Source organism: Centroberyx gerrardi, chromosome 2 (genome assembly GCF_048128805.1).
Source record: "Centroberyx gerrardi isolate f3 chromosome 2, fCenGer3.hap1.cur.20231027, whole genome shotgun sequence".
In the NCBI taxonomy this organism is placed as follows: domain Eukaryota; kingdom Metazoa; phylum Chordata; class Actinopteri; order Beryciformes; family Berycidae; genus Centroberyx; species Centroberyx gerrardi.
In genome coordinates this window covers 31600122-31619991 of record NC_135998.1, presented here as the reverse complement: position 1 = coordinate 31619991, position 19870 = coordinate 31600122, and the positions used below count along the sequence as shown (strand labels likewise).

At 40.8% G+C, this 19870-nt stretch overlaps 3 protein-coding genes across 3 annotated transcripts in view; 2 read left to right on the top strand and 1 right to left on the bottom strand.

Annotated features, from left to right (window-relative positions):
* Positions 1 to 8164, bottom strand: part of aldh7a1 (aldehyde dehydrogenase 7 family, member A1) — a 12519-nt gene extending 4355 nt beyond the window's left edge. The window contains exons 1-11 of the mRNA XM_071906253.2: positions 7927 to 8164; positions 6755 to 6808; positions 6035 to 6100; positions 5456 to 5536; positions 5116 to 5239; positions 4318 to 4450; positions 3900 to 3944; positions 3632 to 3709; positions 2372 to 2469; positions 1390 to 1431; positions 1097 to 1191 (exon numbers count right to left, since the gene is read on the bottom strand). Coding sequence (XP_071762354.1) covers positions 1097 to 1191; positions 1390 to 1431; positions 2372 to 2469; positions 3632 to 3709; positions 3900 to 3944; positions 4318 to 4450; positions 5116 to 5239; positions 5456 to 5536; positions 6035 to 6100; positions 6755 to 6808; positions 7927 to 8124 — 1014 coding nt within the window. The 5' untranslated portion in view covers positions 8125 to 8164. The remainder of the gene's footprint in view (positions 1 to 1096; positions 1192 to 1389; positions 1432 to 2371; positions 2470 to 3631; positions 3710 to 3899; positions 3945 to 4317; positions 4451 to 5115; positions 5240 to 5455; positions 5537 to 6034; positions 6101 to 6754; positions 6809 to 7926) is intronic.
* A 1113-nt stretch (positions 8165 to 9277) lies between these two features.
* isoc1 (isochorismatase domain containing 1) lies at positions 9278 to 15125 on the top strand. The gene is made up of 5 exons (XM_071906260.2): positions 9278 to 9556; positions 10871 to 10990; positions 12242 to 12445; positions 13397 to 13513; positions 14176 to 15125. The coding sequence occupies exons 1-5, from the start codon at positions 9296 to 9298 to the stop codon at positions 14320 to 14322; spliced, it is 849 nt and encodes a 282-aa protein (XP_071762361.1). The 5' UTR covers positions 9278 to 9295; the 3' UTR covers positions 14323 to 15125.
* A 3048-nt stretch (positions 15126 to 18173) lies between these two features.
* The window catches only part of LOC139917174 (A disintegrin and metalloproteinase with thrombospondin motifs 19-like), a 53854-nt gene continuing 52157 nt past the window's right edge, over positions 18174 to 19870 (top strand). Inside the window, exon 1 of the mRNA XM_071906249.2 lies at positions 18174 to 18207. Within this exon, the coding sequence (XP_071762350.2) occupies positions 18174 to 18207 (34 nt within the window). The remainder of the gene's footprint in view (positions 18208 to 19870) is intronic.

The following is a 19870-nucleotide window of genomic DNA, read 5'->3' as shown; positions in this document are numbered from 1 at the left end:
GCCAATCGACATGAAAAGTTAATCAGTTCTTCCTTGGCCCATAACCAACCTTCATACCAAATCCGTGCCCAACTTTCTGAGATATCCTGCTAACAGACGGACGGACGAACAAACACTCAGACGCAGGTGAAAACATTACCTCCTTGGCGAAGGTAATAATTTTTCAAGTTTAAATCATAACCAAGGTAGACTATCATTTACCCATGCAAGTTTCCGACAGAAAATGTATTACCTCGTGGGCCGCACAGATTGGCGCTCTCATTCAATGTCATTTTGTTCCAACGAAAGTGATTTAGTGATTTTCTGCTGGGTTAGAAGCCATCAAATACATCAGTGAATTTAGTAGATTACTTTTTCTTTACACAAGCAAATGTGCAAATGTGATCGAACTAAACTGCATTAATTTAGGACACCACTAAGAGACAGCTTAGTAGAGCATTATTTTCATTGCTGGTCATTCTGCAGTGAAGCACTGGGAGCGTATGAATTGGTATCAATTCAATATTTTAATCCCACAGAGAATTATCTTAAGGGTAGGAAGACAATATCTTTATTAAATTCATTAATTCTAATTATTTAAAATCCATTTATCTGCCAGGTGATACAACAAATTCTTTGTCTAAGTTGGAAGGGCGAGTCAAGTCTCATCACCCTATTATATCTCATGCTTATGTTTAATGCGATGCTTGTTATTAAGAGGTAACTGTGAATGCCTTTCCCTCCATGGGATCAGGAGGATTGATAATATCAGTAACATTTGGATTTAATAGACAATCAAAATGCCAGAAATTGGGAGCTTTTATACAATATTGTTGCACTGACTTCACATATGGATGGATGGATTACAGGTTTAAGACACCTGCTGTGTGGTAATGAAACCAGGGGAAAAATATGTGTAAAATATAACAAATGAGGACATGAAATTAAAAAGCTTCAAACACAAAGAAGCGGAGTAAAAAGTCAAGACTAATCCATATTATTATGGGAGGACACTTGTATTACTGTGGGATGTCCTTTCAGAGTTATTTGTGCTTCTGTTTTGATTGCACGGTCATTATGAATGAATGCAAATATGCCTGAAATATTTTATCCTTACCAGTCTCCTGGTTGTGGTGCAGCGCTGGCCGGCGGTTCCCACAGAGGCGAAGACAGCAGAGGGCACCACCAGATTCAGGTCAGCATCCTCAAACACTACACACACACAAGGATGAAATCTGGCATCACCTATCCTACAATAACACTTAGAAACGCCACAACACAGCTCATGTGCTCCATACTGACCGTTTATGATCACAATACCAACTTTACTACCTCTACTTTCTCCATTTTAATTCTGGTTGTTGTTTTAGTAAACCTATTCCATTCTATTTCAAAAGCTTGTGTCCTTACCAATGATAGCATTGTTTCCGCCAAGCTCCAGCAACTGCCGACCTGGAAGGAAATTACAAATCAACAGTTTTAAACTCATAATTGGATATTAGGGATGGGACAACATGTTTATCTTACGATACGATTCAATACACGATATGGGGTTCAAGATTTGATACAAACACGATACAATGTAATAAATAAAAGTTCAATGACAACAAAGTCTGACTGTGCAGAATTTAGTTTATTTAATGATGGCATCAGCTTGCTAGCCTGGTTATAACCATCCTGATCACGTGACCTCACATTCTGTTTCACTCCACGGATCAGTCTGGACTTCTAGCCGCCCACATCGATTTCTTGAAATTACAATGTAACCGGGCCAATCAGGGACTGCGTCATAGTTGATGACGTAACCGGGCCAATCAGGGACTGCGTCGTAGTTGATGACATGAAATGCAGGCCGCCGCTGGCAAAACAGTAATGGCGTCTCCCGAAGCAACGAGCGGTAACGTTAACGTTAGTAGAGTAAACACAGCATAAGTGCAGTTATTGCAGAAATAGACTCAATAACAACAATTAAACAAGAACAAGAGTATGCACTAGCGGAGTTTCTCGGCGGAAAAGACGTTTTCGCCGTTCTTCCGACTGGATTTGAATTTGGATTCGCTGATTGGCTGAAGGAGTTTGTCTGTCAAGGCAAGTACTCCCGCCCACTGAAATCGATGTGGGCGGCTGGAAGTCCAGACTGATCCGTGGAGCGAAACAGAATGTGCGGTCACGTGATCAGGATGGTCTTACCAGGCTATCAGCTTGCTAGAATGTAAACAACAATCTAAAAATGTCATTATAAAGTGCAAAATAATATAATTTCAATGGTAAAGCATACCATTTGGCACACCAGAGACCTGAATTCAAATCCCGGCTGAGTCAATTTAGCAAGCACCACACTGGTCACACTTTAGGATTATGTGCTTGTTGAATCAAAGACGGAGCCACTCACCAAACCTTTCTTGCACCATCATGGCCACCATCTTGCCAACGTGGGTACTGCCGGTGAATGACACCAGATCCACACGCTCATCCTTTGCCATTGCAGTACTGCAGGGAAAATGTGATCAGTTCAACATCTGCTCTGAGTGGTCGCTTGTTCTTATGTTTTGATATACTAATTAATAGGAAGCACTCCACAGCTGGTACTGGTACACAACATTGTTGTCACATAAATTCATTTTTTTTATTCTTTGACTTAACTCTGCTGCAGTTTTAGTGTAAAATGTGTGGGTGCTGATGCAGACGTTTAAAATCTTGTAAAATCTGTTGTTTTAAGAGTGGAATGGTATACGACAAAAAAAACAAAACCTGTTTGTTATGACACCCATGGTTCGGGACCCAAGTGAGTGGGATGACTTTTGGTTTAATTGTAACTAGTGATTTGAAAAAACATTTTCTGAATATTACGGTAAAATCGAGGTACTGAACTGTTGATTTTGTTAACTATTCCTTGAATTACATTTCAGTGCGGTTTTAACAAAATGTAATAAATGAACAAAACTACTCCTAGAATGTACTGAATATCACAGCTTGATGATATAGAACAGTGTAAGACGATCTGAGGGTGGAAAAGATGATTAACTCACCAATTTGTGCTTTGGCAAAATAGATTTGCTTTAGTGTGTGTTGGGTTAGGGTTGGGGTTCGTGTTAGGTGTGGGGTGTTGGTAGTTTAATGTTTAGATATGCAAGAAAGCTTGTGAATGCATTCAAGTTTGTATTGAAAACATATGAATGTTAAGTTTCAAACTGCCATGCAAAACACTGTCAAGAGACATAGTATGCATTGTTTGGAGATATTTCAGCCAATTTTGTCCTTTTATTAATTATCAGATGTCAGACAGCAATGTCATCCACCTGTGATATGATGGATATGACGCAGTTTGATTGATTACATAGTTGATGTAGAATTGATCAATACTACAGTGGTTGTCTAAGGGTTGACCTTAACCTGAAATGATTCTGATGATACACTTTGATCAGATTCTACACAAGTTGCATCAATATGTTTTATTATTATTATTATCATTCATTCTTGTTTGCACTGATGAAGACGTGTGTTGTCAAAATGTTAAATGTGCAGAAGGCTTGGGCGATATTAATTCCAAGGATTCATTTACATAAGGGGTTTGTGATGAGAACATAGGGCATTTCTGTAGCTGCTGTCAGCGAGGAACAGATAAATGAACTAAGCAGACAAGGAGGCTCACCCGATGTCAGCGCCTCCGCAGGTCATGGAGCAGATCGCGCCGGGCAGGTTGTTCTGCTCCAGCACCTCTGCTACGATCCTGTTGAAACACCGACATACTGTATGAGACACTGACATTTTATGCGTTTAACTGACGCACTTTTCAAGGCCGACTTAGAGAGAGTCCTGTCCTCAAACAAATCATTGTAACTGTGTATCATGGTCAAACGTTTTCAGTTTTAGACTTGTGCAATGTAGACGCCTCCTGTAAAATAAATATAAACACTCACTTGGTTACTGCAACACTTGTGAGAGGGGTGGTGGGGGCTCCTTTCCTGTAGGCGGAAAAACGAAAGAGAGAAAAATGTGGAAGTTTGTGCTGCAAATCCATTCAAAACCTTCCTCTGTAGTTTCCACTACTGCTTCCATTTTTCTTGACAGGCAAATACAAATTACGGCTGAAATAACAGAGTTCCATTTGCATGGGGTTAGTATTGTCAGGGGAACTCTGTCTTCACCAAAACACCAACAGGTAATTTGTACTGCAAATTCACGTGCACTTTTAGAACAAATCAATTCCATTTGGAGATAACGCGACTACATTGTTTCATTGAGGCAGGTAAGTTCGACACACCACCAGAAAGTGAGTAATTTCAAATATTTTAAGTAACAGCAGTTCAAAGATGGACAGATGGTCTTTGTCTATACCAGAGGCAGACGTTGCCACAGATGAGAGCGATGGCGTTGTTCCAGCCATAGACCGCCACAGGGAAGTTGAAGGCAGTGATGACGCCGACCAGACCCACTGGGTTCCACTGTTCGATCAGGGCATGGCCCGGTCCTTGGAGGGACACGAAAATAGTTACAACTTAACACCCACATCAAAAGGTTCCTATATATAAAAAAAAAAAAGTAAAAATACCCTACAAAAATACCCTTTGATCTTACTATTCAAACACTGGAGGAAACAATGCCCATTTGGCATAATTTGTTCATTCCTGCTATTTCCAGATAAACAGGCTGATTGTGGAAAAGGGAACCCACTTGAATTAAAAAGACAAATTTTTCACTTCAAGTATTATTTTTGTTTTTGAATATCCTTTCCACTAGTAGATTATAGGTTTAAAAGCTTGTACAATTGTGATCCAAGCAATACATGATGCCATGGCCGGGAGGGATGGGGAAGGTTTTTATTTATTTTTTATTTGATATTGCTGGAAAAAATCATGATATTCACAAAATATTGCGATATTCGATAATACTGAATAGCGGCCCAAGCCTACTGTTCAATTTAGCAAGCTAAAACCAAGCCACCCGTTGGTGTATAGAATGTTTACACACTCCCCAGAGACGTATTTGACACACTGGATTATTCAGACATATGGAAGAGTGTCATGTTAAAGATGCATTGCATAATTACACAGTGCACAAGGGTACTTCTGTCAATAATGTGCAGAAATGCACATTGGTAGTACAGATTACGCCATGCAGGTTAGCTAAACTTACTTTCTGAAGGGAGGATAGGCCCGCCAATCATCCTAGACAGGCCAACAGCGTAATCACAGACATCAACGTATTCCTGCACCTCTCCCACTCCCTCGACGTAGATCTTGCCCATTTCTAGAGCCACCTTGAAATAGAAGACAGTTTAAGTTCACATGAAAGGAAAATCCAGGTCTTCTTACACTGTTAAACATCAGAGTTATTTTGTATTTTACTTTTTTTGTGTTTTAAGGTGGATTTCTTTTCCCTTTAATCAAGTACTTGGACAAAATGGCATCAGTGCATCTCTATTCATGACCACATTCAGATATATATGTGAAAAGCCAAGGAAGAGAAGGTGTACCAGGCTCCCGAGGACTTTGATCTTCTTTCGTAGCGCATCGCCGATCTGCCTCACGATCTCCCCTCTTTTGGGTGCTGGAATCTGGATGAAACGGGAACAAAATTCAGTGCCAAAATAAATTTCGTTAGGCCACTGATTTTCAAAATGCTTGATAATGTGGAGAGAGTGGCAGTTTGACAGGTTTATTCAATCTGCAGGTTGGGAGCCAAGGAACTCAAAATCTGGATGACTACACAGTTTTAAAACATTGAATATTCATGATTATGTTAATATAGATAAAATATAATAAAGCTATTGGTCAAAAAGTATAAGGTCTTATGAACAAGACTGAACAACCAATGATAATTAGAGTTCTAACACTTTAAGGAGATTAGAAAGGAGGTGAGAAACACACCAGATGTTACTTTTAGAGTTTAATCTTATAATGGTGAAGCAGATTCAGTATTCTTGAGTTTTAGGCACTTAAGGTGTAACCTTTGACCCATATTTACACCTTAGGTGAGCATATAGCATAATGTTCCTTAGTATAGGTACTTTTCCATTTCTTCCTCAACAATAACATCTATTTGCTCTACTTACATCTGCCCACAACTTCCAAGCTTCTCTCGATTTCTGGACCGTTTCTTCATATTCCGCCATGGTTGCCTTTACAACAAGAAAACACCATATAATAACGTTTTACACAATTTTGACACTTTCTACCAGAACGACCTTGTAGGAGAAGTACTTAACACAACTAAACTACCTTTATCAATGGTGACTACTATGCTACAAGTTTCTTAGTATGACACTCCTTGTTGCATGGAGAAGGTTCTCCTCACCAAACACACATATATCCTACATGCACAGTATGTTTCTTGACAGTGTTTTTGATTTAAGGTTAGACCAATACGGGTTTTTGACGGCCAATAACAGTATTTTTGGATTGAAGCTGCCAATAGCCAAAATTTAAAAACGTTGTGCTGCTGATACTTAATATCTATAAATTCAAAGATGTTCTTGACAAAAATTCCAAAATATTGCAAAAAATTCTGTTTCCATCCCTAATTCAGTCGAGCTGCATGGGACGAGCAGAGTACAGTCAATAAGGAGTTTAAGTCCAGGTGGAACTTTTTTGACATTACAGTCAGTGAACTTTAAATCACAATTTGGAACTAAAAAGTGAGGGAGCGCTCCTCCCCCATGCCCAGTAAATATGTAACAATGTTGCAGCATATCCCATCCCATCAGAAGTAGGCAATATATCTCTAAACACTACATGTCTCTTGTCAATGTTTTGTACCAAGGGACTGACATTACCTGGCGTACTCTGGCAATGGGCTCATTGTTGGCAGGGCAGTATGATGTGACGACCTTGAAGACAAAAACTCCAGTTAGACATAATAGCCTATCCCATCACTGTGAACAGACACTTAGTTCACTGCTTTGCTGCAGCTGAACACCTGTACATGACTGACACGAATGTAAAAACATTCAAATGTTAGCTACATAACTGTCAAAGCACATAAACACCCGAATTACGCAAATGGGTGTTACTAAAGCGCATGCCAAGTTAGCACTGTGCGTGCGTCATTAAAACCTTGTCAAGCAGTAGCTGTATTCCTAACTCACTTCGCCTAAAAAGAAAACATTAACAGCTGAGCAAATTAACAACTTGCAAAAATGCGACTGACTCTTCCTGCATGTCGTGTCGATGTACATTTGCAATACCAGTCGACATTTCAATCACTTCGAGTTGGAGTCGGGAGGCTGAGACCATGTGTTAGCTAGTTAGCCATATGCTAAAGCGTACGTCAACAAACTTGACTCAAGCCGAAAGATCTGGCCGTTTCGTCCTACTATGTACATCGTCAGTAGTAACGTTACATACCTGGAAGGACACAACGTAAGAACTTTTACGAATCGTTATCGATTCCTGGTAAATTCGGCATATAGATAATACACCAAGAAGCACTTTATTTCAATAAAATCTAAACTTTGAGAACCGGTGCACTTGAAATGTTATTGAAATAAGCGCGGCTTGGAGTGTGGGAACTATGCCGAATTGAAGAGTGGTCCTTATGTTTCAGAAAGTGCCCGAAGTCTTTCTGGACCAGGTATGCACTTAAACGTTGTATGCCGAAAAATAAAGCAGCAAACGTGCCAGAGTTTGGTGTGACGTGTTCTCCATGCAGGAGTGAACGGCATGCATCGGGGCTAACTTTTGGCTAGTATTACCGGGGGTCGGTGTCACTCAGCTAGGTCAAAATTATACATCTAACACGATACATGCATAACAACGGCGTGACAACGTAAACAAAACCTCATACAAATACAAAAACCCATATTTCCCCCACTGTGTGTTATAGTTGTGTGAACTTGTATAGGTCGCGTGGCCTCTGCAGAATGGGTGTTTTGCAACCAGCCGTGCTCTCCCACAGTTAGCCAACCTATATTTGGACAGTCGGGTCAAAGTTAATCTCATTGCCTACCTCCCCACTGCCTCCCCAGGTCCCGTTGTAGACGCCGTGGTTGTCCTCGGACAGACCCAGCTCTTTGAGCCAGGAGTACTGGGGCTGGCTGATGAGGAGTGCTGACATGGCTGCAGACTGGTGGGAGCGGAGACACACGGCTTGGCTTCGGAGGAACCTGCTGTGCCGTGCGACGGTCAGAGTGAGGCAGCGTTGCATGGCTGCTGATAGGAAACCGGGTTAAAGTCTGGAGCTAGAACCCGAGACAAGCCACGCGACTAGCACCGGAGACACGTCACGTCCAAGCAGCCGATAGGTCCACGAGCGACACCGCCTCCTCCACAGCCCCGGTAGAGTAATGCTGCATTCAGATGCTGTCGGAAAATGTGTTTCACACTGGACAGGTCTCCAGTTCATCACAGGGCTAGACAGACAGACACTCGCATTCATACCTATGTTCAATTTGACAAACACAGGGAGAACATGCCAACTCCACACAGAATAGGCCGGTACTGGGAATTGAACCCACAACCTTCTGGCTGTAAGGGCAGAGTGACATGGAGACATTGTACTGCCCACTGTCAAAATGTGTTTCCCCCAAAAACGTGAAAATAGACACTCAAACGTTTGATTTCATTGTTAAAATCAGCTTAGTATCCTATGTGTCAGAAACTGACCACTCTATTTCAAAGTCCAGCACTTGTTCCACTGCAGAAGCTGGATGAACCCCAATTTCTCTGACCTCCTGAATTCTTATGTCACCGAAGGGATAAAATATCTGTAACAATTGTCGGGAATGATATATTAATTTAAAATAAAATGAACAATTTCATCACATCAGTCAATTTGTGACTTAAAAATCCACTGCATGACACAACTACTGGCTAGATTTTTGGTTTGTGGTTGACATTACAATGTTTGGTTTGCTGTAAAACATGAACTCAAATCTACCACTCACAAATTGAATGCATGTTAAATGTGAAACAGCTGATGAGGACCAACTAAAGTCTACAGAAAACTACAATTACGACATCTTGACAGTTTCAAACAACTTTACAACAGTTTCAAGTCGGTGCTATTTAATGGTCAAGTCAATCAGGTGGTTTTTCCCATATAACATGAATGCCGCATCAAACTTTTTCTTCTTCTTCTTGATTTTCCAGCAGACTGGACACAGTGGTGGCATATTGCTGCCCTCCACAGGATACATGTAAAGTCTGTTGCAGCCGACGACGAGGTGTGGGTTGTAGGTGGAGATGATGAAATGCAGCGACATCCTGAGGCCTCTACAGGCTAGGTCGTTCATGTGCCCTCAAGTTGTGATTACGATATTTCTGACAGGAACTGAAGGCAGCACAGCCACAGATAGCTCATCGCACCTGATCACATCATGGCGGATGGTCAGAGCAATAATCACATCCCTGTTTTGCTTTCATTTTCGTCCTTTTCCCGGCCGTCTTCAGTGCCTTCAGGTTCTGGATATGAAGTTCTTATTCAGAAGTTTCTGGATATTTACGGGCACCAGGTTGACGTGTTTCGAAAGTTTATGATTCAGTTGTACTCGGACGAATGGGGACAGTACATAGATTTACCTATGGGATTCACCATATCTGAGAAATGCAAGCTACGACTGGTGCAATTGGAATCAGACGTAAGAACAACTTCATTTATCTCATAAGACATTTTAGCATATAGGTTACATGCTAGCCGTTCATTTAGCTCTGCTAGGCGCCGCACTCTCGTATGGAGAAAACTTCATGCCAAACGTCATTCAGAAATCTGTTAATTTAATATGGCCTTGCTTATCACCAAATATACATACCATATAAAATGTGACTTGATACCTTTTTCCATCATTGGGAGCCTGTTCATCATTTCGGCATACATATAATACCCAAAGCAGCACGTATTTCAATTAAATTTCAACTTTTTAAAGTGGCTCGCTAGCGCTCAACACTGTGTATTTTGGGGGAATAGCAGGCGAACCAATTTTGAAACCAAGTTGAAATAGTATTGAAATAATGTGCTGCGTAGTATATTTTATGTATGCCGCATTAAAGAGTGGCTCCTTTCAGTGCCTGGAGGCTCTTGACATATTTCATATGCTATGTATCTTTGCTGACATTCAAGGCAACATTAAATTGCCAGAGTTTTGAATGGAGTTTGGCGTGACTGTCTCCACGCGAGAACGGCACATAATTTATTGGGCCAGGCTGAAAGGTATGACTGAACAAGTTTCAACATCTGGTACAGTAATATAGGTAGTACTTAGCTGTAGGCTACTTGTGTGGACTGAAAGGAAATTTCCAAAACACTTAAACACTGTTAAAAACAGCTATGAGCGATGCACCTTGTATTTCTGGGTCCATTTTGTTTGTTGGTGTACTTTTGTTGTGGTACGTTCAAGACAGCTGGCAACTGGGAAATTTCCCACTCGGAGTTTCCTACTTCCCACCTCAGAGTTCAGGTCAGTTGGTGTGGGACCAATATGGACGCCCGAAAGAAAGTTGCGTTTGTTTGGCTGCTTTCAGAGCAGCAAAAGCTTTGGAAAAGCTGTTGTACATCTCTTTCAAAAGCACACGGAAAGGAGAAAAGTCATCTTAAAGTTTGCCGTGCACCAACACTGTTATTTTTTGTTCTTACCATTCACTAAGAACGCCACCATGTTGATGATTCCTATTTGGAAGTAGGAAGTTTCCCAGTTCCCAGTTGTCTTGAACGTACCATTATTCTTGTTGATTAGATTAGATTAATGACAATGCTTCATCACAAAATAACTGGAATGGCATTGAACATCACAGATTGATGATATCTAACAGTGTAAGAGGATCTGAGGAGGGATTTTCCTTTAAATATATCAAATGCTAAGTCCAAAGAAGCTTAGGGTGGATTTTTCATTTAATACAAGATACAGTGTACTTGTTATTATCATGGCTTAGCTTCAGGCCTGTGCTTCATTCCCCAGGTGACAACACTAGGAAACCTATCCCCGACCACCACTGCTTTCTTCTGCTGTGATATGCAGGAGAGATTTCGACCTGCTATCAAGTACTTTGGTGACATCATCAGTGTGGGACAGAGACTGGTATGCTGTTTTCATGTTTTTTTGTTGTTTTTTTGGTCCAAACACAAAAACACAACTGACATCTTAAGATAAAATTAGATGAAACTGGGTTGTTGCAGCAGCAAAATAGTAATAATAGGCTCCAGCAAAGAAAAATGAGAGATAAATACGAATATAGGAAATTTGGGGGGGCTTAAACACAATGCAAGTGACAATTACAACACTAGAGCATGTTAAGTAGAAATATATTCATGAAAACTTTGAATGAAATGTATCAAATGAAACGTAAGTATAAAGTAAAAGAAGAAAGTATGTGAAAGAAAGTATGAATTACATTATTACATTATTACATTATATTATTATATTATATATCATGTAACAAGTAAATGGATTAAATTATAGTAGATGAAGCTACTGCATCATGTCATATGTGCATTTACTTCTATAAATGGTTTACTTTATAAGCCAGAAATAATGCTAATTTGTCTTGGTTTACTGTATGTGCCTTTTTGCCTGTAGCTAATGCTGCACCATACTCAATGGGAACGTTTTAAGACATCTAACATAATTTAAACTATAAACATGCATTTTATGACAACAGAAACTTAATGTGAAATATTTTAGAAATCAATTGTTATTTATTGATATATTACAGATCCAGTTTGGGGCGGGAAATGGCTGGATTTTTCCATTTATTGCACCATTTATGGCACCTTAGCCAACTGAGTCACCAGCACGCCCCCCTAGCGTACATTTTTAAAATCATCTCACACCACAGTAGAATATAGAGGCCACAGTATCACTTTTGACTTCTCTAACAGGAGGTGGAAGCAAATTTATTCCTGTTTTATAAACACAAGGGGAGACCTGCTTATGGTTAGATTCAGGTCTCACACTTATAAGTTTTCATTGTGACAGTGGGCAGACCTGTAGTGTCAGACTTATGCCGCTTTTCCACCGCATGGTACCGGCACATTGAGGGGGTACTATCTGCAGTGGAAAACCAAGTGGTACTACCAAAAGCGAGTAGAGTCGAGTCGAGGCGAGGCGAGCCGGTACCATGCGGTGGAAAAGCGGCTTTAGATGATGTTATTGTGGCCTTTTACTCATACATGTCAGGAAGGGAAATCTAAAAACAGCAAAGGAGGAAATGGTTAGTTTGAATATCAGATGCTGCATTACTTGTTTGCATAATGACCTTTTTGCTCTTGTGTTAAAATAGAACGCTTCCTCGGTTTACCCCTATCCCCTCCCCCATCTCCCTCTCTCCAGCTCCAGGGGGCTCGTATCCTGGGAATACCGGTCATCGTTTCAGAGCAGTACCCTAAAGGACTGGGCAGCACCGTTCAAGAGCTGGACCTGACGGGAGCGAAGCTGGTCTTCCCCAAGACCAAATTCTCCATGGTTCTTCCTGAGGCGGAGGCCGTTTTGGCGGAGCTACCAGCTGTTCGCAGCGTGGTGCTGTTTGGCGTAGAGGTAATGTGGAAGATCGTTCACACTCTTAAGCCGTGACCCCCGTTACACCTGGCATTAAAGGTCTCATATTGTGGAAAATGGGATCTTTGATCATAAAGGAGTTGGATGGTCTATCTAAACATGGTGAAAGTATCAAAACTCACGGTCGCCTAAACTAAATCCACACAATCCATATTAGAAAAGCGAGTCTCTAAACGAGCCGTTTGGACTTCTGTAACTTTGTGGCGTCACAAAGGTTCGCTCATTATCATTTTTGTAAGAAATAAGTGTTTTTTTCAAAGCGGTTGAGCGGTTGTCATTGTTTATTACCGGAGAGTTTTCCCTACCTGTAGCCGCCGGGCTGCGGCGTCTCACGTTTCACTCTTGAAACGGTTAGCCAATCAGAACAGAGGAGTCGTTAATATTAATGAGCCTTAAAGACACAGCGACAGAAACAGCCTGTTCTTGGTAAGGCTCAGAGAGATGCTGGAAAATGAACGTGTAAAAATGGATTGTTTTTGGTGCATGACACCACACACACAGCTTTGAATGGACCTCAAGACATAAAATAAAACACTGGAAAGTGGAGAATATGGGACCTTAACAGTAACATCATTAACGCTAACATGATCTTCTTAGATCTACAATTTCCAACTTCAGCTTATCCGTCTCCAATCCAGCTCCGCTCTCTGCCAAGGGCAATGCATCAGTTCCAGATTGTAGCTCTAAAGTTCAATTTGACTCTTGGGCAGGTGAACTGGTACTTGGGTGGGCTGCCCAAGTAAGTTCATCATATGGGAAACTGTGAACATATTTGTTGGCATCTAATGGCGTGCGGTAAGCAGCATTGCAGTCCAAGCAGACACTAGTTAAAGGTTGATTCACCCCAGTTCACACCCTTTTCTGTAGTGCTTTCTTTAAAACAATCCAATATTGATCGCCCTATCGTACCTATGTCTTTGTCCCATCTAGGCCCACGTGTGCATCCAGCAGACAGCTCTGGATCTGATTGGCCGAGGCTACGAGGTCCACATTGTGGCTGACTCCACGTCCTCCCGCAGCATGATGGACAGGATGTTTGCTCTGGAGGTACAGTAAAGCCTAGTGCATCCCAACTTCAGACATCTGGTCCAACTAGTCCACCAAATGGACATGATAAAGGAAATGTAAAAAAATAAATCACAACCTATGCCTAATTTCCAACGAATGCATATGGACATTGTGGAGTTTCTCAGCATTGAGCCTTTGTTAACCTGACTTGGATATTGAAGTGATTTCTCCTCAAAACCAAAGAGCAGATCATTAACGTTTTTAGTTTTTAGTTTCTTTATTTGAGACTTCTTTGTAAATGTAAAGGAACCGTTAACCCCAAAATGAAAATTCTGTCTACTCCGCCCATGTTAGTGGAAACACCATTGAAGTTTGTGCGATCACCATTCTTCCAAATTACATCAAATTTCTTGGCTATAATAATAATAATTATTAACAGCCTAGAAATTTGATCTTACTATTCAAGCACTGGAGGAAAGAACGGCCATTTGGTATAATTTGGTCATTCCTGCTATTTCCAGAAAAACGGGCTGACTGTGGAAAATCAATAATTCGATATTCAATAATATCGAATATCGGCCCAAGCCTACGGTTTATACAGATAATCCTTTTGAAGCCTGCATGTAAACATAGGCATTGCCACAATTAAGTATTACACATGAACATCATTACCCCTCTCCAATCCCTCTTCCTCCTCTTAGAGAATGGCCCGTGTGGGCATCATCATCACCACCAGTGAGGCTGTCCTTCTTCAACTGGTGGCAGACAAAGAGCACCCCAAGTTCAAAGAGGTCCAGAGTATCATCAAAGCCAGCGCGCCAGAGTCTGGTCTGCTCTCCAAGGTATAGCAGATTCCTCAAATGCCACAGAGGAAATGGCATTTAAAGTTGGACTCAGAAATACGGACACAGAGGACTCTTTAAAATCAAAGACTGTGAAAGTGAAGTTGTTACTCATGGATACATCCTGTTACTGTCTTAACCATTGTTGCAGTGGTTGTTTTTTTTTAAACCCCTTTGGGTGGCTGCATAGCACGATTTTCTTGAACTGATTACTTACTGATTCCCAGCCAACGTTCAAGATCAGGGTGTGTCATGGAAAAAAAAAATCCACCCTGATCTCCAAAATGTGTGTCGAGTATTCGACTGGACGGTTTAAGTTCGCAGTCACCTGGTTTGGACTTATTACCAATCCCACAGTGCACACTCAGTGTTTTAGCTGCTTTTCAAACACTGGGTGTGCATTGCAGAGGGAACAGGCCGGTAGACCGAATGATGTCCATTTAGGAGGCTGCCGTCTTTATATAAATGTAGTCCAGGCCTTTTCAATGTGAGACAGTGGGTTTCCCCTCTGTAAACACTGTAAATTTGTTTGGTGCCAGTTGTATTCAGATAACAGTTGTTACAATCCCAGTAATAACAGCACTCGTATAACAGCAAGGAGGCCACTGATTGGTTGCTGCTGATTGAAGACACCTTCCTTTGGATTGGTTGCCAAAACTGGAACCTGGAAGAACAGGTAAAGGGGAGAGAGACACTTGTATTGTCTGTCATAACATTCAACTGAAATTAATGCAAGACAAAAGGAGGATATGAATCCTGTCAAAGTAATACTTTACTTTTTAAAATAAAGCCTACCTATGTATTGTCAAGTGTCCTAGTTCACTTAAACTTCATTTCTTTTAATTTGTGCTCATTAACTTTAGTAAAACACCCCGATTATAACATTAAATATTCCTTTTGTCAAACACACTAAGCTAAAATTCTTGCTTTCAGAAGGTGGTGTTTTAAGAACATAAGTGGTGGGAAACTCCTGATGCATTATGGCACATTGTAATGTAATTTGTTGAAACATCTGTTATATTAAAATACTTGGACGTTCTGGTGGTGCTGAAGAGGCAGAAAGAAACTTGTGGGAGGCAAACAGGTGCAATGATCGTAAGAACAGAATTACTTTTGCTATGACTAACTGCAATAATTCTGGCCTTATAAAGTCACGAATTATGGATTATGTTAGTCAAGGCAGCGGTATGTCTCTGAGCTGAGTTTTTTAAACTAGTTGGATCCTACGACTTCCTGGAGGTTGGGCAAACCTGCAGTAGAACAGACAGTAGCTTCTGACTCTAGCAAACACATCGGTGGATTTGGACGTTTCATGGGCAATAGTGGTGGTAGGAAAACTAAAATTACACCGGTTTTATCATTTAAGTGTTGAGGGAGAAAGCTGTTTGCCAAATAAATATTGTAGGAAGCTTACAATTTAGTAGTAATCCCCCTTGGTTGTGCTAGGAGGTAACTGTAGCATTTCAGTGTCTCAGCATACTGACGGCAAAAAACTGCTATTTGTACTCTTTGAGCCTGCAATTATACAAACATGGATAACCTGAAACGGCAACGATCAACACTTCCTCCATTTTGAATTTGGTGAGTACAAGAGGTCAATCCCGCCCACTCTTCTCCTATTGGTTGAGCATCGGTGAGTCACAAGATTTCGCAGGTCAAAGTTGAGCCGGAATGATTTTCGGTCTGGTGTGACTGTAGCGTTTTATCTACTTTGTTCGACCCAAATATAGAGTTTAGATACCTGTGTAAACTTTGAATTACCAGGACATGGAGTTGGAAAATACATTTCAATCAATCCAAATCAACTCAGGAAAAACTATATTGCCAGTGATTGCTCAAGTCACTGGTAAATACATCGTAATAGCCTGTATAGATCTTAGACTTGATCTTAGACTTTATTTTGACAGGAGGGCGTAGGCCTACCAGACCGCTTTAGTAAAGATGGACCTGCCATACATTATCATGGACTTGAGGCTTGAGGCTAATACAATGTCAAACTACAGTCCGTCCACCTTTACCAATTTCAACTAACACCAGCAAGATAATTTGTGTGGTAGTGGTTAAGAAGTACTGAGGTTTTGACAGTTTACACTCAAGTCTGCCTGGACTGACTGGCCTTCATTAGTCTGTACACTACTTGCAGCATTTACATGGTAAATCTGAGGAGAAGCCTAACAAACCTCCGTCTACCAGCTAGACAGAGCAGCAGCAAGCTCAGGCTCAAGCATCCTGTTCTAGCTTACTAACGGTCACTCGTTCAAAAGTTATATTTGAACGTAGAATTCCTTTCATCTCTGACTTGCTAGCATTAAATGTGGCTAACGCAAACGTTTTCACCATGTTATCTCTATGGGCTCAGAATCGATATATAACTTAAAATTTTTGTGGTCCCATTCAAATGTAATAAAGTCCATAGCCATGAGAGTAGAAAAAGGCACTCCGCCATGTAATGACGGACAGTTAGAGGGACAGACTGTCGGGATCCGTGCAGAGTTATTTTAGCGCAATTTAAAAAGTCTTCATTTTTATGCTAATTTTCACAGGGGTCCACAAAATCTAAAAAAACTCAACATAATTGCACCAAATGTAGTTTACGGTGAGCTAGTGGGCATTCGAGTCCACCTGTGAAATGGCATTGAGCTTAGTGGTGAAACAGCAGATATATCCATGCTGAAAATCGCCGTTTCACATTGAGAGGCTGACCAACACATATAAACATATGATTGTACACATCCCAGCTGTTTATGTTCTAGCAAACTGGATTATGCTATCGCTTGGAATGTTGTGCGGCCGTCAAGCTTGGCGCGGCGCTGGGCAATCGCCTAATTCAGCTTCATGGAACGGGAACAGAATAAATAATAGAAAAGTTTAGGTTACAACTTCCTCTAAAGCTGATTAGAGAATATCTAAGACCAATTTGTGTCTTATAGCATACATAGCAGTAGGCTACATTCAGAATCAGAAAGTAATTTTACCCTTCCAGACAACTTCCAGCTTTTGGAGTTGTATATATGCATACTGTAAACATCTTCAAAGCAACACCACTCACTCTGCACGCTCCATTCTGCTGACTTACACAAACTGCTGTAAGTAAACCGCATCGCCAAGTTGCATATCTCTTCCACAAAACACTGCTTTTAGATACTCCTGCTGTTGCTCAACCGAGATTATTTCATAGACAAAGCTTGGCTTGTTTATCAGACAAAGTCCTTTCAGTTTACACTGGGCGAATTACCCCCTCCATCCCCGCCCCACCCTTCACCCAATCTTGGCCTTTTTGATTTATGACTCTCTGTTTAAGGTATTGCATTAGCTACCTCTGTCAGCTCTCCCAGTGCAGGGTTTAATGGAAAATATCTGCTCCCTGCCAGGTCGAATGTGTCCAGCCAGGCCTGTGATCAGCACAGATAAAGGAACTCCTAATGTGTTTAGAATGGTGGAGGAAAGGGGAGCAGATTTTTCACCCTACAGACATCAAAAAAGCAAAGGGGCCCAAGACAAGTCAGAACCTATAGTACATTTGGGACCTTATGGAGGAGAAATTGCAGTAAGAAAGTGGGTCGAATTTGCCTTTTTCTTGCCCTTGTGGCTATAGAAAAAACGTATATCAATAAATGTGTGTATAAAAGCGTCATTCCTATAGTTAGTCAATGAACAATAAGCCATCATACGACGTGGTGAGTTTCCCTTTGTTAATATTATACTCTCTGGCATCATGGCAATCACTGGCGTATTTAGTGTACTACACAAACATCTCAAAATACCTTTTTGATTACATTCTTCAACTTCTTTAATATTTGGAAGTAGATCCAAATCAGACAATCATAATTTGTTTTATGTCCATGCTGTGCGTCTCCATGCTTCCATTCATTACACAGGTCATTGCTGCGGGTGAGTCATCCAGTCCAAAACGTCGGTTACCCGCGTTGATACTGCATTCGAAACCGTCTCCTTCCTCCAGAACAACAGAGCTTTTTGTATATTCGCACATCAAAGTGTGTTAAGCCCGCTATGATCTCAGCCTCGACAAGAGGGTGTGGAATGATGACATCCAACTGTTATTACAACATTATGTGGAGCGCAAGATAATCTTGATCAATTTTCTATGACCTCAGCACTTGATGGATTACAGAAGTGAGATGTTTTAGTGAGAGAGAGGGGGGATCGGGATGTAATTAGGCATTGTAATAATGGCTTTAATTCAAACATGACAACAGGCTTCATTCCATATCTGTCTGAGCCATGACATAATTTGTACCGCAACACTTCATCCCCTCGAAATCTCAGATTGCACAATAGCATTGCACAGTGGAATGAACGCTGCAGGCTTCAACTTTGATAAAAACTCATTTGTATCTCTAAACCACCATGTAATCCATAACAAATCGAGCTGGTTTTTATGCAGTGGCAGGATGTGTTTCATAGTGGCCTATCTGTGGTGACTCTGTAGAGCCTGTGGAGGGAGGGGCGGCTCAATCACAGACAAAAACAAATGAGATAGTCTTAACAGTATTTCGAGGGTAAATGACCCTCTTCAGAGTCTCTCAAGGAATAGTAATATGGCAGTACGACACGGCTCACACACACACACACACACACACACACACACACAACCCATTAATGCCACAGTACTTGTACAAAATGAGGGTGAAAATATTCAAAACTATACTTCAAAAAAGATATTTAATAAAGTGCTTCTTGAATGTTGTTGTGTGTGTTGGGGGGAGGGGGTGCTAAAATGATGGTGTTAAAGTTACAATTACCCTACATCAGGGGTGTTCTTCATACTTATTTGCCTTTTTTTTGTAGAAATGTAAACAATCCCGCAATGCACACAATTATAACAAATATTTAAGATGCACACTCATGTCTGAATTGCACTTGGACTTTGTTTGAGCCGACCTAAAGCCCAAACGCCAGCTGAAATCATACACGCATGGTCAGGCAAAGGACAAATAAGACTTATAACTCTAACATTCATCTTTGAAAGGGGATTAGACCATCTTGCATCACTCTCCTTGGTTGGACAGAGTTCAAAAGCAGGTAGATACAACATGTGTAGAATCCTGGGAAACTGTCTTACCACAACCACTAAACCAAGCCCCTTCATTTTATCTCTGAAATGTCCTTAATTTCTCCATTACATAAACATTAATTATCCCCTTAAAAACATAGCTTTAAAAATGTAAGGTTAGTATCATGGGTTTATAAGGGATTTAGTCATGGGTTGATTCACAGAGACACTAGAAATTAAGGGATTTTTTTATGCCTTGTGTGCATGGTTTACAGGGTTATTAAGTGGAAATGAATGGAAAAGCTCCTGTCTCCTTGAATTTTACATTAAATTAGAAAGTAAGGAGTTAAGATTAAGGGGTGTTTAAGGAGGTTTCGATGGGATCTCCTCCATTAATAACTCCCTTAATTAGGTTTAAGGGGATTTTGCATGAATTAAGGGGTGAATTAATGTAAATTAATGAAAATGTAAGGTTATTTTAGGGGATTACTGGTTCGTAGAGGTCTGTAATCACACCACTCTCTCTCTCTCTCTCTCTCT

Bases quoted from the DNA above. Each gene is read 5' to 3' on its own strand.
- isoc1 (XM_071906260.2), top strand. From the start codon at position 9,296: ATGGCGGATGGTCAGAGCAATAATCACATCCCTGTTTTGCTTTCATTT. The intron at 10,991-12,241 runs GTATGCTGTTTT...CCCTCTCTCCAG, and splicing joins TCAGTGTGGGACAGAGACTG to CTCCAGGGGGCTCGTATCCT. The intron at 13,514-14,175 runs GTACAGTAAAGC...TCCTCCTCTTAG, and splicing joins ACAGGATGTTTGCTCTGGAG to AGAATGGCCCGTGTGGGCAT.